General features: G+C 28.9%; 1 protein-coding gene across 3 annotated transcripts in view; it reads right to left on the bottom strand.

The window, feature by feature from the left end:
- Positions 1 to 20,703, bottom strand: part of LOC142320558 (uncharacterized) — a 135,487-nt gene that overhangs the window by 15,411 nt on the left and 99,373 nt on the right. For all 3 annotated transcript variants that reach the window (XM_075358473.1, XM_075358474.1, XM_075358476.1), the window contains 3 exons: positions 4,943 to 5,613; positions 2,644 to 2,743; positions 341 to 449 (listed from right to left, as the gene is read on the bottom strand). In XM_075358473.1, coding sequence (XP_075214588.1) covers positions 341 to 449; positions 2,644 to 2,743; positions 4,943 to 5,613 — 880 coding nt within the window. The remainder of the gene's footprint in view (positions 1 to 340; positions 450 to 2,643; positions 2,744 to 4,942; positions 5,614 to 20,703) is intronic.

Raw genomic sequence — 20,703 nt, 5'->3', positions numbered from 1 at the left:
ATTATTAATATAAAAATATGTCATATGGCAGCTTATATTAAGGCTGGTTTAAACCTAAATTTCTACTGGGAGTTAAACAAAACCTAAGTATAACTAGTGAGGTTATTCTAAGCCAAAAATTGCAGGATAGATGGTTAATTCCTTATTTCCCCCCCAAAAAAGCTAGGTATTATAAAGAACCAGTCAAACAAAACTGAACAGAAAAATGAATATATTATTTACAGACAGACAATTTCCAATCATTATCAAACAATGCTGACAGACTACTGTCATGCTTAAAAGACTCATAAAATAAAGTATTGTAAAAACAAAATGTATATTATAGATAATGTGAACTCACTAATGCTAGAATTACTCTCTTCAGGCATATGGTTCTCATAATCATTATGGTACACACTGCCATTCTGTTGTAATTTAATATCAGCATTTTCTCTTGCGTTGGAGTTGAGCTGAAAAGGAAAAATACATTAATTTCAGTTACTGAAAAAAATCTTGACAATATATTAAAAACTGACAGGAAAAAGTATGATTAAAATAAACATTTCTTAGCTGGATTTCAAAGATAAACAATTGTCAGAGTTGGTTCTAATTACATTTTGGTGAAGTGATATGGTTAGTATGAGGCAGTTGCTACCAGTAAGTTTCTTTTAAACTATTTTGTGATGTTCCCATGTGCTTAATATTTAAAAGTTGTGTTAAGCAATACTCTGTTGCAAATAGATAGTAGTTCATGATGATGAACTACATCATGTAAATGATGATGTTTAGGCAATTATGTAGCCAAAATAAGAAAAAAATAAAACTTATTCATAAAATTTGTTACTCTTACATCTAAATTTTAAAATTATTGTAAGGTTGTTTTTTATTCTATACTCATAAAGAAACACTTCACAATCCTGTACAGAACATTTTCTCTTTTTTCTTATTTAGTTCACTTTCTTCAGAAATTAAGAGAACTTAGAAATTATGAGAAGCAAATTGCAGTAATATAGGTGCTAACTACTATGAAGGGTACAGGAGCTGTGCTTCTATCTTAAAAGGGGGAAGCAGCTCATCCATATTTGTTTATGTACTTACTGATACATGAACTGGGGTAAATACCTAATATAGCCTGAATAGAAATATAAGCTTTACATATGCCAGGTACTGAGTACATTTTTTGGGCAAAACATTTTGGAAATAAACCAGTTCAACAATTAAATTCTGAATAAAGAAAATTACTACAAAAAAAAAATAGCTTTCTTTGAGTTCTTATAACTCCCATTCTCCAAAATGTTAAAAATTTTATTAAGAGACAGAAAACATTCTCTTCCTCTTATTAAAGTAAGTATTTTAGGAATCTAAAAGATAAGGTGAAAAGAAAAACAACAGTTTTATTTACTGAGATACACACGCGCGTGTAACTACAGACCTTACTTTTATTATTTTATTTACAGACCTGGATCAGGATCACTTTCAATTCGCCCTAGAAGATCGCGGCACACTTCCACCTTGTTTTTCTGTTCAACGGTGAGGTTTTTTGGAAAAATCTTGCACAAACTTTTTTCATGTACAACTCGTTTGTGAGAAATTTGATGGACTGTGATGTGGCTCAAATTCAATTGTTCTGCAAACATTCTGACAGTTAATCGCTGGTCATACTGTATCAAGTCTCTGATATGCTCAAACATTGTCGTCACTTTTTGATGTTAACGATCTTCCAGAGCATGGATTGTCTGCAACTGATTCCCAGACATCTGAAGATGCTTTAACCACCTAAAAACTTGGGCTCATGACAGAGCATAATCTCCATATACCCTTTTCAATTTTGAAAAATTTTCAGTAGGATTCTCACTGAGTTTAACACAAAACTTGATTGCACAACATTGCTCATAATTAGTATCACTCTTTTTTGTAATGCACAACAAAAACTCGTTTCACAAAAAGTTTGTTTACATCTCACATTGCAACAATATTAATAATTAATATAAATCAGCTGTTTGTATAACCACATGTTTACTAGTAACTTTACAGTCTTGCCACTTTGGCTGCCAAAAAAAAACTAGTCTCATTACTTTATTTACAAACATTATGCGACAAAAGTATGTGTATTAAATTAATATTTTCTTGAAAAATATAATTTATTGACAACTGTAAACATGATTTAGAAAAAAATATTTCAGTCAAATTGTAAAACTTTCAAGTACTTCCCAATTTAAAAAAATAATTGAACAGGTAATTGACGATGAATGATGAAGTAGATATGTTCAGATTTGAAAGGTTTATAGCAATATAAGAAGCAACAGAGGGAAAATTTACCAATCGCTAAATACCAATCACTAGATGGTAAGGAAAATGATACAGAATATTAGTTAATTTGACACAGAAAACAAATATTTTATATTACTATTATTACTGTCACTATTATTAATGAGGTATACCACATCCTTCATTTAAATAAAATGAAAATATTTATTTAGTAACTAATATAAAAAATGTAATACAGGAAACAGCAATACATTTATGCCAAAAAGCATGCGGCTCAGAGTAAACAAAGAATAAAAAATTACACCTGTATCAAAAAAATGTTGTTTTAGCTAAGAAAATAAAAAAAAATAAATTTAAAAAAGTGAAATAGAGCTAAATGAAAGAAATAAGTCTTACCTCTTCTGTATTAACCCTATCATCATTTTTTGACAGCCCTCCATTTTGATTTCTATAATGGTCCTTTACATGAGCTAACACAACAGACCTATCACTGTCCCTGTAAAAAAAATATAACTAAGAAATGAATCAATCATTTAAGTCATTTATGCAAACTCTTTATTTTTTTAGAATTTACTTAAGTGCCACCTATGATTTAATTAATAGCTTGCCATTCTATTTCTTTCCCTTAGTTGTCTTTTAGTATATAATTTTATTATTGTTTGGAAAATCATACGTGCCATAAATGATCTGTTGTCATAGATTATTTTACCAATAAGTTAAAATAGAAAATTATCTTTTAAATGAAAATTTTAATTAAACTAAAAGTTTCAAGTTTCTCAAGAGGCACACATATACAATCGTTTTCTACTCTGAACAATTAATATTTATTTTTATATATTACCAATGCTAAGACAACCATCACTGAACAATTCTTAAATTTTACAAATAAATCAATCTATTATTATTGTTATTGTCGTCAATGCTAGCAATATGAAATAAAAAACATGTGATTATTTCAAATAAGCAGGTTTTCCACAATACTGAGATGTTTGTACTAAAAAATGCTTTAATAAGACATAGCATTAAAATTAGCATGCTATGGAATTAAAAATATTCAGCAAAAGTTTCAGTAATCAAAAAATGAAATCATGTCATTAAAAATACATCTCAGTAATTACTATAAAAAATAATTTACTCTTAAATAAGAAAACTTTGTATTTTTTGATGGCACTATAGTCCAACCTAAAAATTGCTAAAGGCTAAAATAATATTTTTTTTTTTTTTAAGAAATTGACAAGATCAAAAGTAATTTATAGGATATAAATAAAGTTTGGTAATTATTCATTAGAATGTATTTATTTTTTTAAATATTCTGAAATAAACATTCAAACTTTTTTCTGATTTTTTTTAATACAGATTTCAAACCTTACTTCCAAAGAATTACTTCCAGCGATTAACTTTATTTTTGTTAATATATTCAAGATTATTTCTAATAACTTACACTGTATATTTTTTAATTTTTACAATAATATGTTATGCATAATTTTGTTATAAACCCTACAATGTAATGTGTTTAAATACCTCTCAAACACTATTATTTGATTTCACTAAATGAATTTCAAACAATACGTTTTTCAGCTCATATAAAATTACATCTACCACCAGCTGTTTTGTTTTCTTTTATCTGGTATATCTGGTGTAACTTTCATGACTAACATGAATTGTTTTATATCTGTTTAATGAAAACTGGTGCAGTTGTTCTGGAATTGTAGCAGAACAAACTCACAAACCAGTGAATGAATCTACAAACAAGCAAATGTATTACTCAACGTATGACCTTCTTCTATTGCACAGGTACTTTTAGTGTAAAAATGAAATAAATTGCTCTCCAACTGAAGGATTTTTATCACAGAGTCTTTAATTATATTAAAAATTTGAAATATTTATTGAAAATGGGGACTCTATAATCGTGAAATAAATTACAATTACAATAAATTGCTTAATGTTACTTTCTTCAAACAAATTCTTTTTCTCTCTTTCTAATAAAAATAATCATTTATAGACAGATTAATTTTCCTGTACACTGTTAATAATTTCAATATCTGTTTAATATTATTTTCATCTTTTCATTTATGCAAACTCTTTATTTTTTTAGAATTTAATTATGTGCCTTCAATGATTTCATTAACAGCTTGCCAATCTATTTCTTTCCCTTAGTTGTCTTTTAGTATATAATAAGTGCCATAAACTTTACTATAAATTTGAATTGCAACTTTAGATTACAAATAGTTTGATCGTCATACCAATTAGTTGTTAAACCATTAACTTAATAAGATTTTCTAATAAGAACTGGAATGTTTATCCTATGTATATTCTTCAGTGTAAAACTTTTCAAGTAGGCAATTTTGTGAGCATTGTGAACCTAGTGAGGACATAGTATTAATAATACTTAATAAAACTTTGTAAAGTTTTAATAAAACTTTGTAGAGAAACATTTAACTTCTTTCATTTAAAAATTTGTATTATGAGAGCTTTTCCCAGTTGATGGCTAACTAAGTACAATTTATAAATGAAGTACTTCTGAGTTTATTTACTGTAAAGCAGTTTCTTTGTTTCAGTTAGCATAAACAACAGAGTACAGAAATAACTTGATATACTTTGCAAAGGATTAAATGTTAACATGTTACAAAGAATAATATTACCTAGTTATTTAAAAAAAAAGAGAAAAGGATTACATGAAATATTTCTATCTTACCTAAAAAAGCACTTCTTGCATTTCCACATAGTCTTTTTATTATCAAGATTAGGTTTTTTCTTAACTGGCTCTTCAGAAGGATTTATTTCATGTGAACGTTTCACATCAAGAGATGGTTGTAATGGTGGAGGTTTGGGATAGATAGGTCGTAAATGTGCAAGAGGCGGAGGAGGATGCATCTGCATGTTAGTTGTTGAATGAGCCTGGATACCACCAGGCTGTATAGCCATTGGTGCTGGAGTTAACTTAGGAGGTGCTGGTAGTGAAGAAGGTGGCGGTGGTGGTGGTGGTGGAGGAGGAGGAGGTGATGATGAAGGTTGCTCTTGGTGTATGTAATCGGGAGATGAAGATGAATCTTGTTGTGATTTAGTTCTTCGCCCAGAACCACTGCTTTCAGCTGATGGTTCATGTACTCTCATCAATGTTAAATACTTATTATATTTTGAATAATTACGACGACCAGTTTCATCAGTCATCAATACTCTGGCACGTTCATGACTAGCATCTCTAACAGTTTTCAACCGTATATGTTTTGTGATATCCCATCTCCAGTTTGAACGATAAGCACATAATGAACATTCAAAAGGCTTTTTATTTAAATGACCAACAATATGGACATGAAAACGTGATGCAGTTGATGCCCAAAATGAACAATGTGGACACTTATATACCTAAAAATAAGAAAAATTGTACATAAATTATTTTATTTTTACAGTAAATACAACTAATCACTATCTAATAATAATGTTAATGGATGTAGTAAACAAAATAAATGGAAGTTGTGCCCACTCATTTAACTTTTTCACTTATGAGAAACGGTTCATTTAACATGAGTTTGGTTATTGGTTTCTACACTCATCTGAAATCCTTTTGTTTTTCAAGATTTCAATCCCTTAGATTAATTAAAATCATAATTATTCAGTACTAATATTACAAAATTTGTACAGCATTACAATTAAAAAATAACTTTTTTTAATTACTAAAAAACGTTTTTCTGATCTTATGGCTAATTTAAAGCAAAGAAAGAATTATTTATGTAATATGTACTCACAAATGAGCATTACTGCAATAATACATATGCTAATGAGCATTTAACAAGCACCATTACAAAGAGGAAGTAGTTAAAGGCAGGCCCCAATAATAATTATTTTCATACAATAATAGTACTTAATTCAGTATCATTATTATAAATTTCTTTTAAGAAGTAAGCGCATGACAACAAAAAACACAGGCATTCATGATCACTAGAGACCTAAAGCAATAGTTAAAACTTTTAATATACGTAAAATGCATTGTATAATTAATAAAAATAATTATAATAATGAATAAAACAGATTAAAAATTATTTACATGCAAAATAGAGTTACTTTCAAATTTAAAAAAAATTAAATTGTTACTGAAAATTCTTGAATCCATTACTTCCTAACAATTATATTACATCATTATTTAAAATATTGTTATATATGCTTCAGTTTTAAACATCAGAATTGAATGATGCTGTTCTTTCTCATGCAATATTGAATAAACTAAATGATTTAAAAATAATGCATACATTAACATGAATATACACAAAAATTTGCTAGCAGAATTCACAAACTGTGTAATAATGAGAAAGTGGGAATGAAATACAATTGAAAATGAATTAGCTGGGTGAATTACTGAAAAGATTGTAAGGAAAAAGATGACCAATTTCAAAATAAATTAAGAATCCTATTAAATTAGTTATTTTTATGTTAATTAAAACAAAAATTACAGAGTTAAAATTTACATTATTGCTTGTTTATTATAATTTAGTAGAAGACATCATAAACAAAGACAAGTTCTACATTATATTGACATTAAATTACATAGTAAGATACAAGTTTTCCAAATACCCATAGTATATTAAAAAAATTAAACATAAAAACGGTCTAATTCTTATCTTCTTTATAGGGTAGAACGAATAATAATCATGAAAATGATCAAATATACACTAAGAATATTACTCCACATTTTTTTCAACATAAAGTTGAAGTTTTTGTCCACATGGTATTTTTTCCACATTAAAGTGAAATTAATTAACTATGTTACAAAGAATTTTTATTGTTTTTATTTTTTTTAATAAAAGAATATGGTTAAATTTGTGTTCATTATAGTATGGTAATAAAATTGAAATGAATGAAATTTGAGCTATAATTTTATCCAAAGATAAATAATGCATAAAATTCTGAGTACAACAGATTCAAAGTACTGAAAATGAAAATATCAAAATTTCAAATTTTATAAATTACATTTCCTTTTAAAAATGAAAGAAACTAATTCACCCAATAGATTTTTGAAAATCTGATTAATAGATAAATTTAGCAAGAACATAATTTGGCCCCCACCAGGATAATTAGCGCTATACCAGGACAATTAGATCTCATATGAGATCTGTGACATTTGACACTGTGAGTTGATTACTCCTTCAAAATTCTTGATCGTTCTTCCACGGGTGTTGGTTCAGTTGTTATACTGACTCTTTCTGTAAGGTTGAGCAGGTGATAACTTGTGGAGCAACTACTTCATTACTAGGGGCTTTAAACTTTTGGGTTAGTGGAAGGGGAAAGGAAACTGAGGCTTATTCAGTAACCCATTTACTATCTGGGGCCATAATACACAAAAGCTCCAACTTGTGGCCAAGGTGCCTAATGGACACAGCTAGGCATTCTATTACCAAATCCAATACAAGAATGTTTTAGTTAATATGTAACATAAATTCACTAATTTACAAAAGTTACTTGGCAGAGGGAAAATAAAGTGAAAAATTACATATTTTAAGTTACCTAAATATATTTTATTTACTTTATAGTTTTCTAATTTAAGAAAAGTAAAGTATGTGCTGTCCTCATGATTGGTTGTCATTTTTTAAGAACCTTAAAAATTTCTCATTTGATACATCTCTTAAAAAATACTTTAAATCTTCAATATTTTGTGCTGTATTTCTATAAAATATACTTGAATCTTTAGAAAATAGGTGGACTGATTTTACTGCTAGATTACATTTATAGAAACTCAAAGAGTGAATACATTATACAAAATTATAATGCATAAAATAATTAAAATTAATCCAATAAATCTCTAAACAATCTAAAACAATATTTCCTTAACTTCATGTCATAGTCAGTATGAAGAAAATTATTGGCACTTAAATTCTAATTAATTTCATCAGAAAATTATTTATTATTCATCTATACATACTTGTTGATGTACACTGAAAATTAAATTATAAAAATGAGCACTCAACAATTAAATTTAATTAACATTTATTATTTAAGAACAAGGTATGAGTTAATTTAATAATCAATATTCAATTTCTACTATAATGTAAATTTGTCATTAAAGAATCAGTAACAACAAATGTTAAAAGAGAAGTTCAATGACAACATATTTAAATAATTTTAATGATGTATTCAAAAAATATAGATAAATAATAAAATCTAAATTTTTTGATGGTGGCCAAAAAATGTGTCTGTACATATATATACACACACATCAGTAATATGAAATAATAAGTAATATACCAGTAAGAAGAAATAATTTACATACAGAAAACTTTTATTTTCAAATTTACACCATAAAAAATATTCATAAAAGGTTGATTAAAATAAGATACTGATTACTGGAAACAATTCTGATTGAAAAATGCCAACTCTTCTGTAAGAATCACGCACCATTTACTAAGTTGCAAGAAGCTGCTATTGCTGTAATTGATAGCAATATTCAAAATACGCCTATGTTTTTTTTTCCACCTTCCTAACAATATCAAATTACAATGAGTGTTACTGTACCTATTACATTTCTTTATGTTTATTATGCGAGTAATTTTTTATCATCAGAATGCTAAATTAATAATAATAATAAATAGTTAAACAAAAAGATCAGTATCGCAACAGATTACAATATTATCATAACTAATTACTATGCTTAAAACATTAAATATATAACAAATTAATTATAATAAAACAAATATATATAAAAAAAGGAAAATTAAAAAGCTAGAATTTCTAATTCATCTAGAATAAAGGTACAGTATTACCCTAACAGATCTCCGATTACAGATTAAAGTTATATAAAAGTTGGTACTGAATAGACGGTAAAAGATTTGAGTTTAAATTGTTCACTTGTCAGTAAAATACCCATAAAACAACCAAATGGTTTGTTTTAGAGACAAGCATTAATGTTTAAAGCTTGAAAAAATAAAAAGAATTGTAAAACTAGTCAGAACATTGACAACAAAGAAGTGAAAATACAATACCTATCTGGACAAAATACTAGGTATGCTGATTTTACCTTGAAGACACCAAGTAGAAATGTTAATTTTCTATTTCTTCTCTTATTCAGAAACTGATTGCATGATATTTTAATCAATGTATTGGAACAATAATAAACTGTAATATCACTTAGCTAGACTATTTATAATCATGCACAAGCTTGATTGAAACTATTTGAGACTTATGTCATGACATAAGCTTGTGATATTATATGTAAACATGTGTGCATTATGTATCCTGAAAATAAATAAACACTATAAGATGTTAGGACAAAATGATGTCTAACATCATAAGTTTACGCTACACAATTTGTCAGGGCTATTATTCAGTAAATAAATTCAATTACACATAATAAATGTAAGTAAATAAAACGACTCAATTTCCACAAAGTTGGAAACATGCTTGTAGAAAATCTTTTTGGATCCCTTTTGTCAGTGCAATTGTAGCTAATGTGGTTAACTGTAACCATTTTGAAGCGAGGAAATCTGTTTAGAATTATTTACTTTTCAAGTAATTAAAAGCTTATACATAATGACAAGTCACAATTTCTTTTGAGATTAGAATAAAAATGAATTTTTGTAGCATATGAATAATGAATAGCCTGACTGAGATTTGAATCCTGAACCTAGTAACATTTTTATAAAATGCAGAAACATTACCACTCTCCCACAGAAGAGTGGTAGCATCAATTACCAGCAAATAATACATTTAACTTTGTTGTGACAGTTCATCTAATGTTTTGTTTTCCAAATTTAATTACTTTTTACATTGGATATATTAGAAAGTGAGTCGTTTCATTTATACTGACTTTTTTAAGTTCAATATTTTGTTATCAGCACTGCTGGAGATATTTCAGTTGGTAGTAGTTCTTTCCTTGTTGCTGTGCGTATTGTGTAATTTTATTCAAAATTAGCATAAGTAATTAGTTTACAACAGAAAGGATGATCATTATTTGTAGGTAGTTTGGACTTCTAGAACCACTATGATTTGAAAAAAATAAACAAAAGTAAAATGACAATTCAGAGAGAAATCCTACAAGTTAAAAAAGTGTACAAGTTGAATGTTAAATATAACATATTGGTTAAAACGTTTGTACACAAATCTGTAAGTGAATTTTTCCTTTGATTAGATCCTCTTATATAAATTAGGTTTTAATTATTACTATATTATAATATAAAAGTCAATATGTATTGACTATCAATAAAAAAATGTTGAGCTATAAAGTATTACTTAGATCTGTATTCATATTGATCTTGGTAATATGTATATTGAGTAATTTTGTGAAATGAAATGTTTAGTTTTGCTTCACTCCTACACTTCTCAAACATTACAAAAAAAAGAAATCATAGGTATAAAAACCCACAAAAACTGAGGAATAAGAAATCAATTGACCTACATCCAAGCAACAGAACAATAATTACTGAACCGAAATGTATACACAATTTTTTAAATTATTTTCTTCACAAGTAATTCTGCGGTGATTACTGCTTCATCAGATATGATTCTCATTGTAAAACTGTTGAAAAGCTATGTCAATTTAATACTCATCTCTGTTACAATCTACCATGATATAAAGGACATACCAAGTATACCAATGATAATCTTAACTTCTTGGCAACTGAAATACTTATTAATGAGTCTTTGGTTTATGAGTACAAAACAAAAAACAAGATTCTGTCATTGTAGCAACACAAGTTGCAGTTACTATGCACAAAGCAAAAACGTGGTGGGATTATATTAGACAGTCACGCACCAGTGGTTTTCAGATAGTTAATGACTCAATTGAAAAGGTTGAAAAAATGCACATGTACACTAAGGAATATTATATATCACAGAGCTGAGAGTCCTCCCTAATGGTTCTCTGTCTACAAAAGATAAAGTAGGGCTACTAGAAGCTTAACAAGTAGACCCAAAATATATATTTTTAAAAATTAATTAATATAGTTGAAATTAATCAATTTTTTTAAAAATAATTCAAAACAACAGTAAAGGATATATTGGTGATTAAACTATTTTCTTTTTTTTCAGGTAGAAATTTGAAAAGAGTAGATATTTCCTAAAAAAAATTCAGATTAATTTTGTACTTCGGTATTTTTTAAAATAACTGTCTCCTTTCATTCAAGTTATAAAACATAAAATCTAATGATCAAATCTTCGTTATTATGTTTGTGCCAAGAAAAAATTCACTGACTGTAGGAGGGTTATTTATGGGGAAGCTAATGTGTATCAGCAAATAGTACACTTATACAGAACAGTTTATTAATCTGTTTAACATCTGATTGATAGTTTTGAGCAAGATCATTGTTTGCTCATCTATACAACATACTCATATGAGTCATTGTTTTAAAAACAGATTGTGAAAGTAAGAGATATACAGATTATTCACTTTCCTAGACCCACTCTTATGCAACTTTTCTTTGTGACAACAATAACATAATTTGAATAATACAAATCCCAAATAAATTATATAACAGCTAACTTTTCTTAAATGTACATAACGTAATGTAATTTTACAGATATAAAAAAGATAACATTTTTTCTTACATAAGATATAGATCTCTTCTTTTTAATATTATTAAATATTACTAATCCATTAAAATAACAAATATTAATTAACAATTTGTCACCTGACCAAATAAAAGGATAATAAACCAAGACAAACAACATAACATCACATATCTTATTGAAATGAAGTTGATAATATTTCTTATCATTTTTAAAAGTATGATCATTAATAACACTAATATGTTATTATTTACACTCGACTGTCCTCACTAATTATTGAATCTATGACAATATTAAGAAACTATTTAAAATTGTTATTATTATCTTATATTTACAAACTAATTAAGAGCAAACATAATTACAAGAATATTGATGATGTTTTAAAAATAATATATGTTTAAGAATTACTGTAATGACATTATTATATTTCATTATTAATATTTTTTTCTTAGCAAACATAAAAAAATAAAATGTTTAATATTATCGTTCATTATATTAAGGAAGATAACATTCATAAAATATTGAATGAATTTATTAGTATTTACATTCTTTCAATTATTTACTCTTAGATTCTTTATTGAAGTAAAAATATAAAAGAAGTAATGTGCAGCACAATTTTAGCTAATGGTTATGTTTACTGTATTTAAACAAATCTTTATATATTTTAAATTAAATTACATTATATAGAATTTTAAAAATAAAAAAAAGGATTCCAGAATTTTTTTTAAACAATTAAAATGTTTAGAAAATTAAAATCCTGCTCAGAAACCATAATTTCACAAAGTAACCTTAAAAATTATTTTCAAATTGAATATTAAAAGGGAACAGAGTATAAATAGAATACCGATGGTTGAAGCTAGGTTAAATAAACCAGTTTGTCTATAGATCACAAAAATTAAACATCATCTGATGAAGTTTGAATTCTTTTGGTATAATTACTTTGCAGTTAATGATAGGCTTACCATATTTTTTTGGGTCCAACCCAGGACATATTTCTGAAATTACTTAAAGTCTTAACAGTTTACTGAAACATTAAACTTTATTTATTCAGTTGTATTTTCCACTAGAAATGACTTTTTTCTAAAATGGTTTGTTTGTTTTAATTACACCATAAAATTCACAACAAGAAAGTTCTGAATTAATTTTAACATTTAGCCGATGTTTAACAGTAAATACTGAAAGTCTACCCCTTTCTGCAGACCAAATGTTCCCCATAATTGAAAAAACTCTCTCAACTGAACCAGATGTACCAGGCAAAGACATCGCAAACTCAACCATTTTAGAAATATTGCAACATGAAATATCAGTCTTTTGAAACACCTTAAAAATTGCTTTCCACTTCTCTTCAATAGTATCTGGTACTTTTTCAGAACCTGAACTGCAACATACCCTTTGGTTTTGAATTACCTGGTTCAAAAATGTACGTTCATCAAATAGGTCATCAATATTTATGCAATCTTTTATAATTCATTAACAACTTCTGTACTCTCTTCTAAATGAATGAGAGCAGGCAATTACAGTTCACAAAATTTATCCGCTGAAACTTACTAACTTTTTCAAAACTGGTTCTCTGCAACTCTATTATAAAAATTGTCTACGCTTGAGAAGAATTTTTGTTCCTGAACATCACTATTTTTTTTTACAGTGCATAGCAATTCTTTGGCAGAAGATGGTATAAATTTGTGGGTTTTTCTTTCCTGAAGTTGACAAATTAATTCAGAATATGTCTGAAATGCTTCTGTTATTGGGATAGAATTAGCTTCCAATTTCAGAACTTCATTATTAAATAACTGTAGAGTACCATATAAAAATTTCAAAAACACTTTCTAGGTTTTCAAAAAATCAAACAATAATTTTGGGCATTTGTCACAAGATAATAAGTAAGATTTTAGGCTACCAAAAATGAAAAGAATTCTTTCTATTGGAGGTAACAAACTAAGGAACCTTGTGCGGCTGTGAAATAATAGTTTTTCTGTAATCTGTTTCCTTAAATTCACAGAACTCTTTTAAGTTTTGTTATTCTTACTGTATATATGTGAAAATATTATACATTTTTATAACAATAACTTCTATGTCCAGGGATACAGAATCACATGCTGATTTGTATTGAATTGATGTGGACTGAACAACCAATTCCTAAAATAGGTCCATCTAAATCACTTTGGACTTTTCTGAACACATTTTCATTCCCCTTTCTCTTCACACCACCAAAATTACTGTTAGTTTATCAGCAGTATAACAAACCAATTCTTCTTCAAGTTTGTATTTTTTCACACACTGCAAAAGATACAGAGTCAAAATTTGAGCAGTTTCACCAGACACTTCATCAAAATTTAAAAATCTAACTTCAATTCTCTTCTCCAGACTAAAATATCTTACAACAATCGGAGCAAGTTTTACTTCACTTCGGTTTGAGCTATCCGTTGTTACTGTTACATAATTAATGTTTTCCACAGAACGCAACACATTATCAAATATAAATGGCAAAATAACGTTAACAACTGTCTTGGTTTTGGTTCAAGCAGATGAAAATTTTGGGTCATATAAATTTTTAACCAGTTTAGATATTCAGTCTGATGTTTTGATACTGAGTTCATGTCTAGCAGTGCAGTATGAAAATGTAGCTTCTTTAGCAGCACACACTCCAGATCACTGTTACTGTTATTTCCATCTTTGGCTTTAAAAAAATCCATTATGTTTGCTAAAGCAGTAGCATTAATACCACTCCTATGTTTAGCTGTTTTCATGTGGTTTTCAATATCACCCTTTCCTTTATATGCAACAGAAAATTCTTTGGTATATAGTGTGCAATAAACACACTCATTGTTTCTGTCATTGCACAATTTCAAAAATTGATATTCCTGTTGCAGATTAACATTAAACACACATTTTCTTTTGCTCATTGCTAAACAATGAGACAAAAAACAAATAAGAGATAAAATGATCAAAAACGTGTAGATAAGTTACTTCACCAAAGAAAACAACATAACACATTGTCCCTGTTGTGTTTCCAAATGACTAAGTAAAAAGTTGTGGCAAGACTGGTAGCCACGCCTCTGTCAAAATCGAGATGCACAGCTGTAAGTGAATGGTTAAAAACGCAATGTCAAACATATAGGTCTAAAATTTTTAAAAAATCCTCGCCAGTCATAAAAATTTTCAAACCCTGGACATTTTTGCAACCCCGGACAGCACTAAAAAATCAGGACTGTCCGGGCTAATCCCAGATGTATGGTAAGCCTAGTTAATTACCACATAATACTACTTTACAAAAGTTTACTTGTTGATCTATGTAAAGAAATTACCATCCACTCAAGTAATTAAAGATTTATACAGATAATAACCGATATAAATTTTTTACAAATAGTTACACCATGTATTTAACAGAGCAGCAAATTTGATGTATAGAAGAAACAACAGCAAAAAAAAAAACTGCACAATATACAAATTAATACAAAAGTACTATTTAAGCTGTAATATGAAAGGGATAATTTTATGGATTTAATACATGACTGACTGAAGAGCAGTCTAATGTCAAAATTTGAAGGTCCTAGAAAAAAAGAGACAAAACAGTGGAAATCATACAGTTTAAATAAAATGAAAACACTACAACCCTAAATTATATTTTTAAAGATAAATTATGAGAGAAGTAGAAAAATAAAATTTCAATACATTAAAAGATGCAAAAAAAATAATTTTATATACACCATATTCATTTTCTTGGAACACAGGCGATTACTTCTACTACTCTGCTTGATCAATTGATATCCAATGCAGTTAAGTATTTTTGTACTTGATTCCCACGGTATAACATATTTAAAAAATTGGTTGAGTTTGACAACAGCAATTTATTTTAGAATGAGAAAATCTAATAACTGTTTCTGTATCAGCTGCTTTTCATTATAACTTAATCTTCTTCCGAGTGAGTTGCTTGGAGCGCTAGAAGTTGTAATGCCATTTGGATGTGATACTTTCTGTTGAATTGGCTTATGAAAAATCTATTTTGTTTATGACATAATAAATCATGCAAAACAACATTCTGAATGAAGAAATTGATTAAAATCTTTCACACTTTTCATACAACTCACACCAAAATGACATCACAATATTCAATACTCCCAATGCCAGTCTCTGAAGAAGCTTAACTTGGAATGAATATAGTTGAAACATGAAAAACTTTTATAACTTTCAGCTCAACTTAAAGAGTATTACAGTCAGTTTTTAAAATATATGAAAGAATGAAAATCATATTTTTATCGATTTCAGTGTTACATATCCGCAAAACCAGTATATTACTCATGGTACTAACAATTCTTGCTAAAGAATCTGTGGTACAAAAAAACATTCATTGCAACAAAAGAAAATTAAATATCTAATGGAAGAGAAACATCTGATAGAGGAAAAAATTAAAATAAATATTAAACAAAAAAAATGTTTAATCAGTACTTTTTGATCATTAAAAGCTTCAGCAGAAACATATTTAAAATAAAACAATTTAATTCCATTATGGATAAAAAAACTCATTCACGATAAATTTCATGAAGAATAATTTAGCAACAAATGTGATTCATTAAAAGAAAAAAAAAAAAAAATGGCAAAGTTAAAGGCTTGAAAAAAGGAAAGCTAAACAAAAAATATGAAATGAGGTGAAGAGACTAAGAAAGGGAGAACATGTACAGTAAAAAACAAGTGCCTGATAATGAAACAAAGCTATACCTGAAAAGGCTATGATAAGAGTAATGGAAGAAAAGTAAAGTTGATAACACACCCAACAAATGTGACATGTGGATCTATTATTCACATAAACAAATAAAACACACGCGTCAGTGCTTGTATACATACAGTACATAACCAAAGGTTATAATACAAAGGCTTAACTCACTTCTGTTACTTGCTTGGTAAATGTAAATTAAAAGAACTGTTAATAAAGCAGGAATAATTGTATTTCTTTATTCTGTTGCACAGACACATAAAAGCAATGAAATATTTTACACAGGTGCAGTACAATTACACAAGAAATGCAAATAGCAGATTCTAAGCTATTGTAGCAAATATTTAATTCAGAAAACCTATTTTTCTAAATATTAACTTGAAAATAAGGGTAGAATAATTCTGTTTAAATTACAGTACACAATCCTCCAGCATCTTTAGGATGTAATTATATTCAGAACTAACTGCCTTAAACGGGCATTACACAGCTAATTACTTCTAAACATCATGTTATCAAGCAATGAACACTACTTAAACACTTTAAATGTATAATAGTTTAAATTAACTAAAAACTAATGCTTTAGTAATTAGTTTAAATCTTTGTACAGATGAAATGGAAGGGATGCATAAGACAACAAACCAAAACAAAAAAATAACTGTCGATTTTTTCTCAATCATGTTTATAATTTTTTTTTAGATAAAAATTTCTCTTTTTCTTCATTTTTTATCAAAATTAAGAAATGGATTTACCAAATCACTGTTATCTCATATTATGAAATTTTAATGTTGCCATGAAAATACTAATATTTAATTATTCACTTAGAATAAAATAACCTATCTAGTCTTCTTTCTTTTTCTGTTTAGCCTACGGAACCACTGTAAGGCATTACTTCAGAGGATGATATGTATATGAATATGAATGAAGTGTAGCCTTACACAGTCTAAAAAGTTCCTGGACTAAATTAAATAAAACTACAGATTTAAAGAAAAATGAATTTTTCGTATCTGCAATACGCGTTGCAGATACGATTAAATGCTATGGAGAAATCACTTTGCGGGATCACCTTCAACTGCTCGGTGCAAGCCCTTTGGATGGCCGAAATGTTGTCGAAAAGCGGCCTTTTATTTTCAATTTGAGTTTCAGGAACAGAAAATAGTCTCCTGGGACCAGGATGGGTGAATAGGACGGGTGGGATAACACGGTGATTTGATTTTCGGCGTAATAACGTGTTGAACTGTTGTTATGTGTGCCGGGGCATTGTCGTGCAAGACAGTCCAATTGCCCGTATCCTCGTACTCGGGCCGTTTTCGACGAATGCAACATGCATCAGGCGTTTCATTACTTCTAAATAAAATTTAAAATTCACGGTTTGACCAGTTGGGTCAAATTCTTGATGAATCAGGTCATTTGAGTTTAAGAATGCAATCAACAACTTTTTCACTCTTGATTTTTGCTTCCTGACTTTCACCGGTCTTTGTGCTCCAGGACTCAACCTAGCAACGCATCGATGCTTCGTTTGCGCATCATACATGAAGCACCAGCTTTCATCCCCAGTTACAATTGTTGTAAAAAATTCGGGTCGCTGTCGGCAGTTTCAACGAAATTTTGAGCGCAAAAAAGACGGACTTTTTTTTTTGTTCTTCGGTCAAGAATTGTGGAACGAAACGAGAGTACACCTTTTGGCCGTTCATTTTGTCTGTTAGAATTGTACGTACCGCTTCTTTACCGATGGTTAGCTCTTCTGCTATGGCCCGAAGGGTGTGGATGAGATTGTTCAAGCGGGAGCACGCGCACTTTTGCAACGTTTTCGTCGTGAACAGCTGTTGATGGCCATCCGCTTCGTTCGTCGTCATCCAACGACTCTCTACAGTCTTTAAACAGCTTCCACCACGTGTATGTTGTAGTACGAGATGTGGCTTCATCTCCGAATGCTTCTTTTGTCATTGAATAAGTTTCAACAAAAGATTTTTGAAGGCGAACACAAAATTTTATCGCGCTTCTCTGTTCCATTCTGCTCGCACAAGGTCACATGAATACTAAGTACGCGGCCGAATATAACTCGAGACTGGAGTGACAAAACGTGATGAAATTCTGTACACACGCACTCGTCAGACATCGTACTACATAGTTCTTTGTTGTCCGAGAGATGGGGCTACTTGTATCCACTACAGAAATTTAGTTCGGGAACTTTTCAGACCTACCGTGTATGCTGTCTCAGGTTGACCATTCCTGAGATGTGTGGTTAATTGAATCTCAACCACCAAGGAACACTGGTAACGACAATCTAGTATTCAAATCCGTATAAAAGTAGTTACTGCCTTTACTAGGATGTGAATCTTAGAACTTTCGAGTTCGAAATCAGCTGATTTACGATGACGAGTTAACCCCCACAAGACCCGTCTCATCGTAAATTAGCTGATTTCGAAAATGTAGATATATGGTGTAAGTGAGAACCTATATGGTAGAACTATTTTATTATCAAAATCTATATTAATAAACGAGCATCATAGAGCAATAAATTATTGTCAGTCATTATGGCATCTTCATTATTGATTTTTAATTGCAATAATAATCATCCAGTTTCCTTGAAACAGTTGAAGCAGTGTAAGTATAATGCACTACACTTTGATAAAAGCCAGTCCTAGTAAAGCCAGATATTTTTACATGGATTTGAATACTGGATCGTGGATACCGGTGTTCTTTGGTGGTTGGGTTTTCAATTAACCACACATCTCAGGAATGGTCGAACTGAGAGTGTACAAGACTACACTTCATTACTTCATTTACACTCATACATATCATCCTCAATCATCCTCTGAAGAATTATCTAAACGGTAGTTGCCGGAGGCTAAACAGGAAAAATAAAGTATAATGCACTGTTTAAAACAGAAGAGGTATACTAATTCATTATTTAATACTACATGTTCCAGTAACAGTCAGAGGTACTTTCTTTGAGAATAATGATGCTCACTATACAGTTCATAATCCAGACAATGAACAGAATGAAGTCGTTACTTGCTAAGCTAAATATCATCTACTTTTTAGTGGGACTGGTAGCTGATTTGCACCATACAATTGGCTCAGTGAAGAAGACCCATCATCCCTTGTAACCCAGGATGAATGTTATTTTTGAAAATATATTATTATTAATATTTCAGCACTTACATTATATGTACTGACATTTTAATGGAGTAACAGTAATATCTAATGCAAAAAAAGAAGAAATAACAGCAATTAGATGCAAATATCCTTAATTTGTTTTGATATGTAGAAAAATAAGTAATTAAAAATCAAGGATGTAGAAAAAGGACCAGTAGATGTGTATTATCTTATACTAAGTTTTTTATTTTATTCTGGATGATTCATTTACACCAACACCTGGTCAGAATTAATGCTCTACTTTAAGCAGTTTAAAAGTGATCAATAATCCTTTATTTAAATAAAAATTCTAAAAGGATGTTAAATACTTGTTTATGACTTTTTTCTCTCTGCATAATAGTTATCAAATATTTATTATAGCATTCTGACTATTTTTGAACGTGATTATGAATAGGTTTTCAAAGTTAAAAGACGTTAAAGATGTGGGATAATTGTATGAACCACAAATTCATATAAAGGTTACAGTCTGGTTACAATCATGTTGTTATTGGACAACGAAACAAAAAATTAAAGAGACATTCCATAACAAGTTGATTGCTTAAATAATTTTAGGAAACTGGTTATCATTCAGGAAGACTAGGACAAGGTCACTTAATGTTATATCAGAAACAGACACTGTATCACAGCTGCAGATTTAAAAAACCAACAATTACAGGAAAGCAAAAGTTATAAGTACAACTGAATGAACAATAAAAAGGACGACATTAGGAATCGGGCTTAACTAGAACAATATCTAATAAGACGATAACATCAGGAGACATTTTCATAAGTAGATGAATAAATACAAATAGAAATTTTGTTATTTAAAAAAAAAAAATTACAATAGCATTTTAATTTTTACCAGAAGTTCATACATTCATATTAAACCCATTAAATCCACTGTCACTATTAATAGACATAAATATCTTTAATAAACCACAAAGACAGCGTTAATGATAATTACACACCACTTTCAAAATGCAATTGTTGTATTTTTACAGAATCATCAGTTTAGTGATTAAAATAAAAATTTTAAATTTTAAAAAAGTTTATATGTACTCAAAGTTTATGTCAAATTACAAGTAATGACTATGACAAGTAATTACTATGGTTGA

Source organism: Lycorma delicatula, chromosome 2, assembly GCF_047948215.1.
Source record: "Lycorma delicatula isolate Av1 chromosome 2, ASM4794821v1, whole genome shotgun sequence".
In the NCBI taxonomy this organism is placed as follows: Eukaryota; Metazoa; Arthropoda; class Insecta; order Hemiptera; family Fulgoridae; genus Lycorma; species Lycorma delicatula.
Note: the sequence above shows the minus strand (reverse complement) of the source record. Positions and strands in the feature narration are given on the sequence as shown.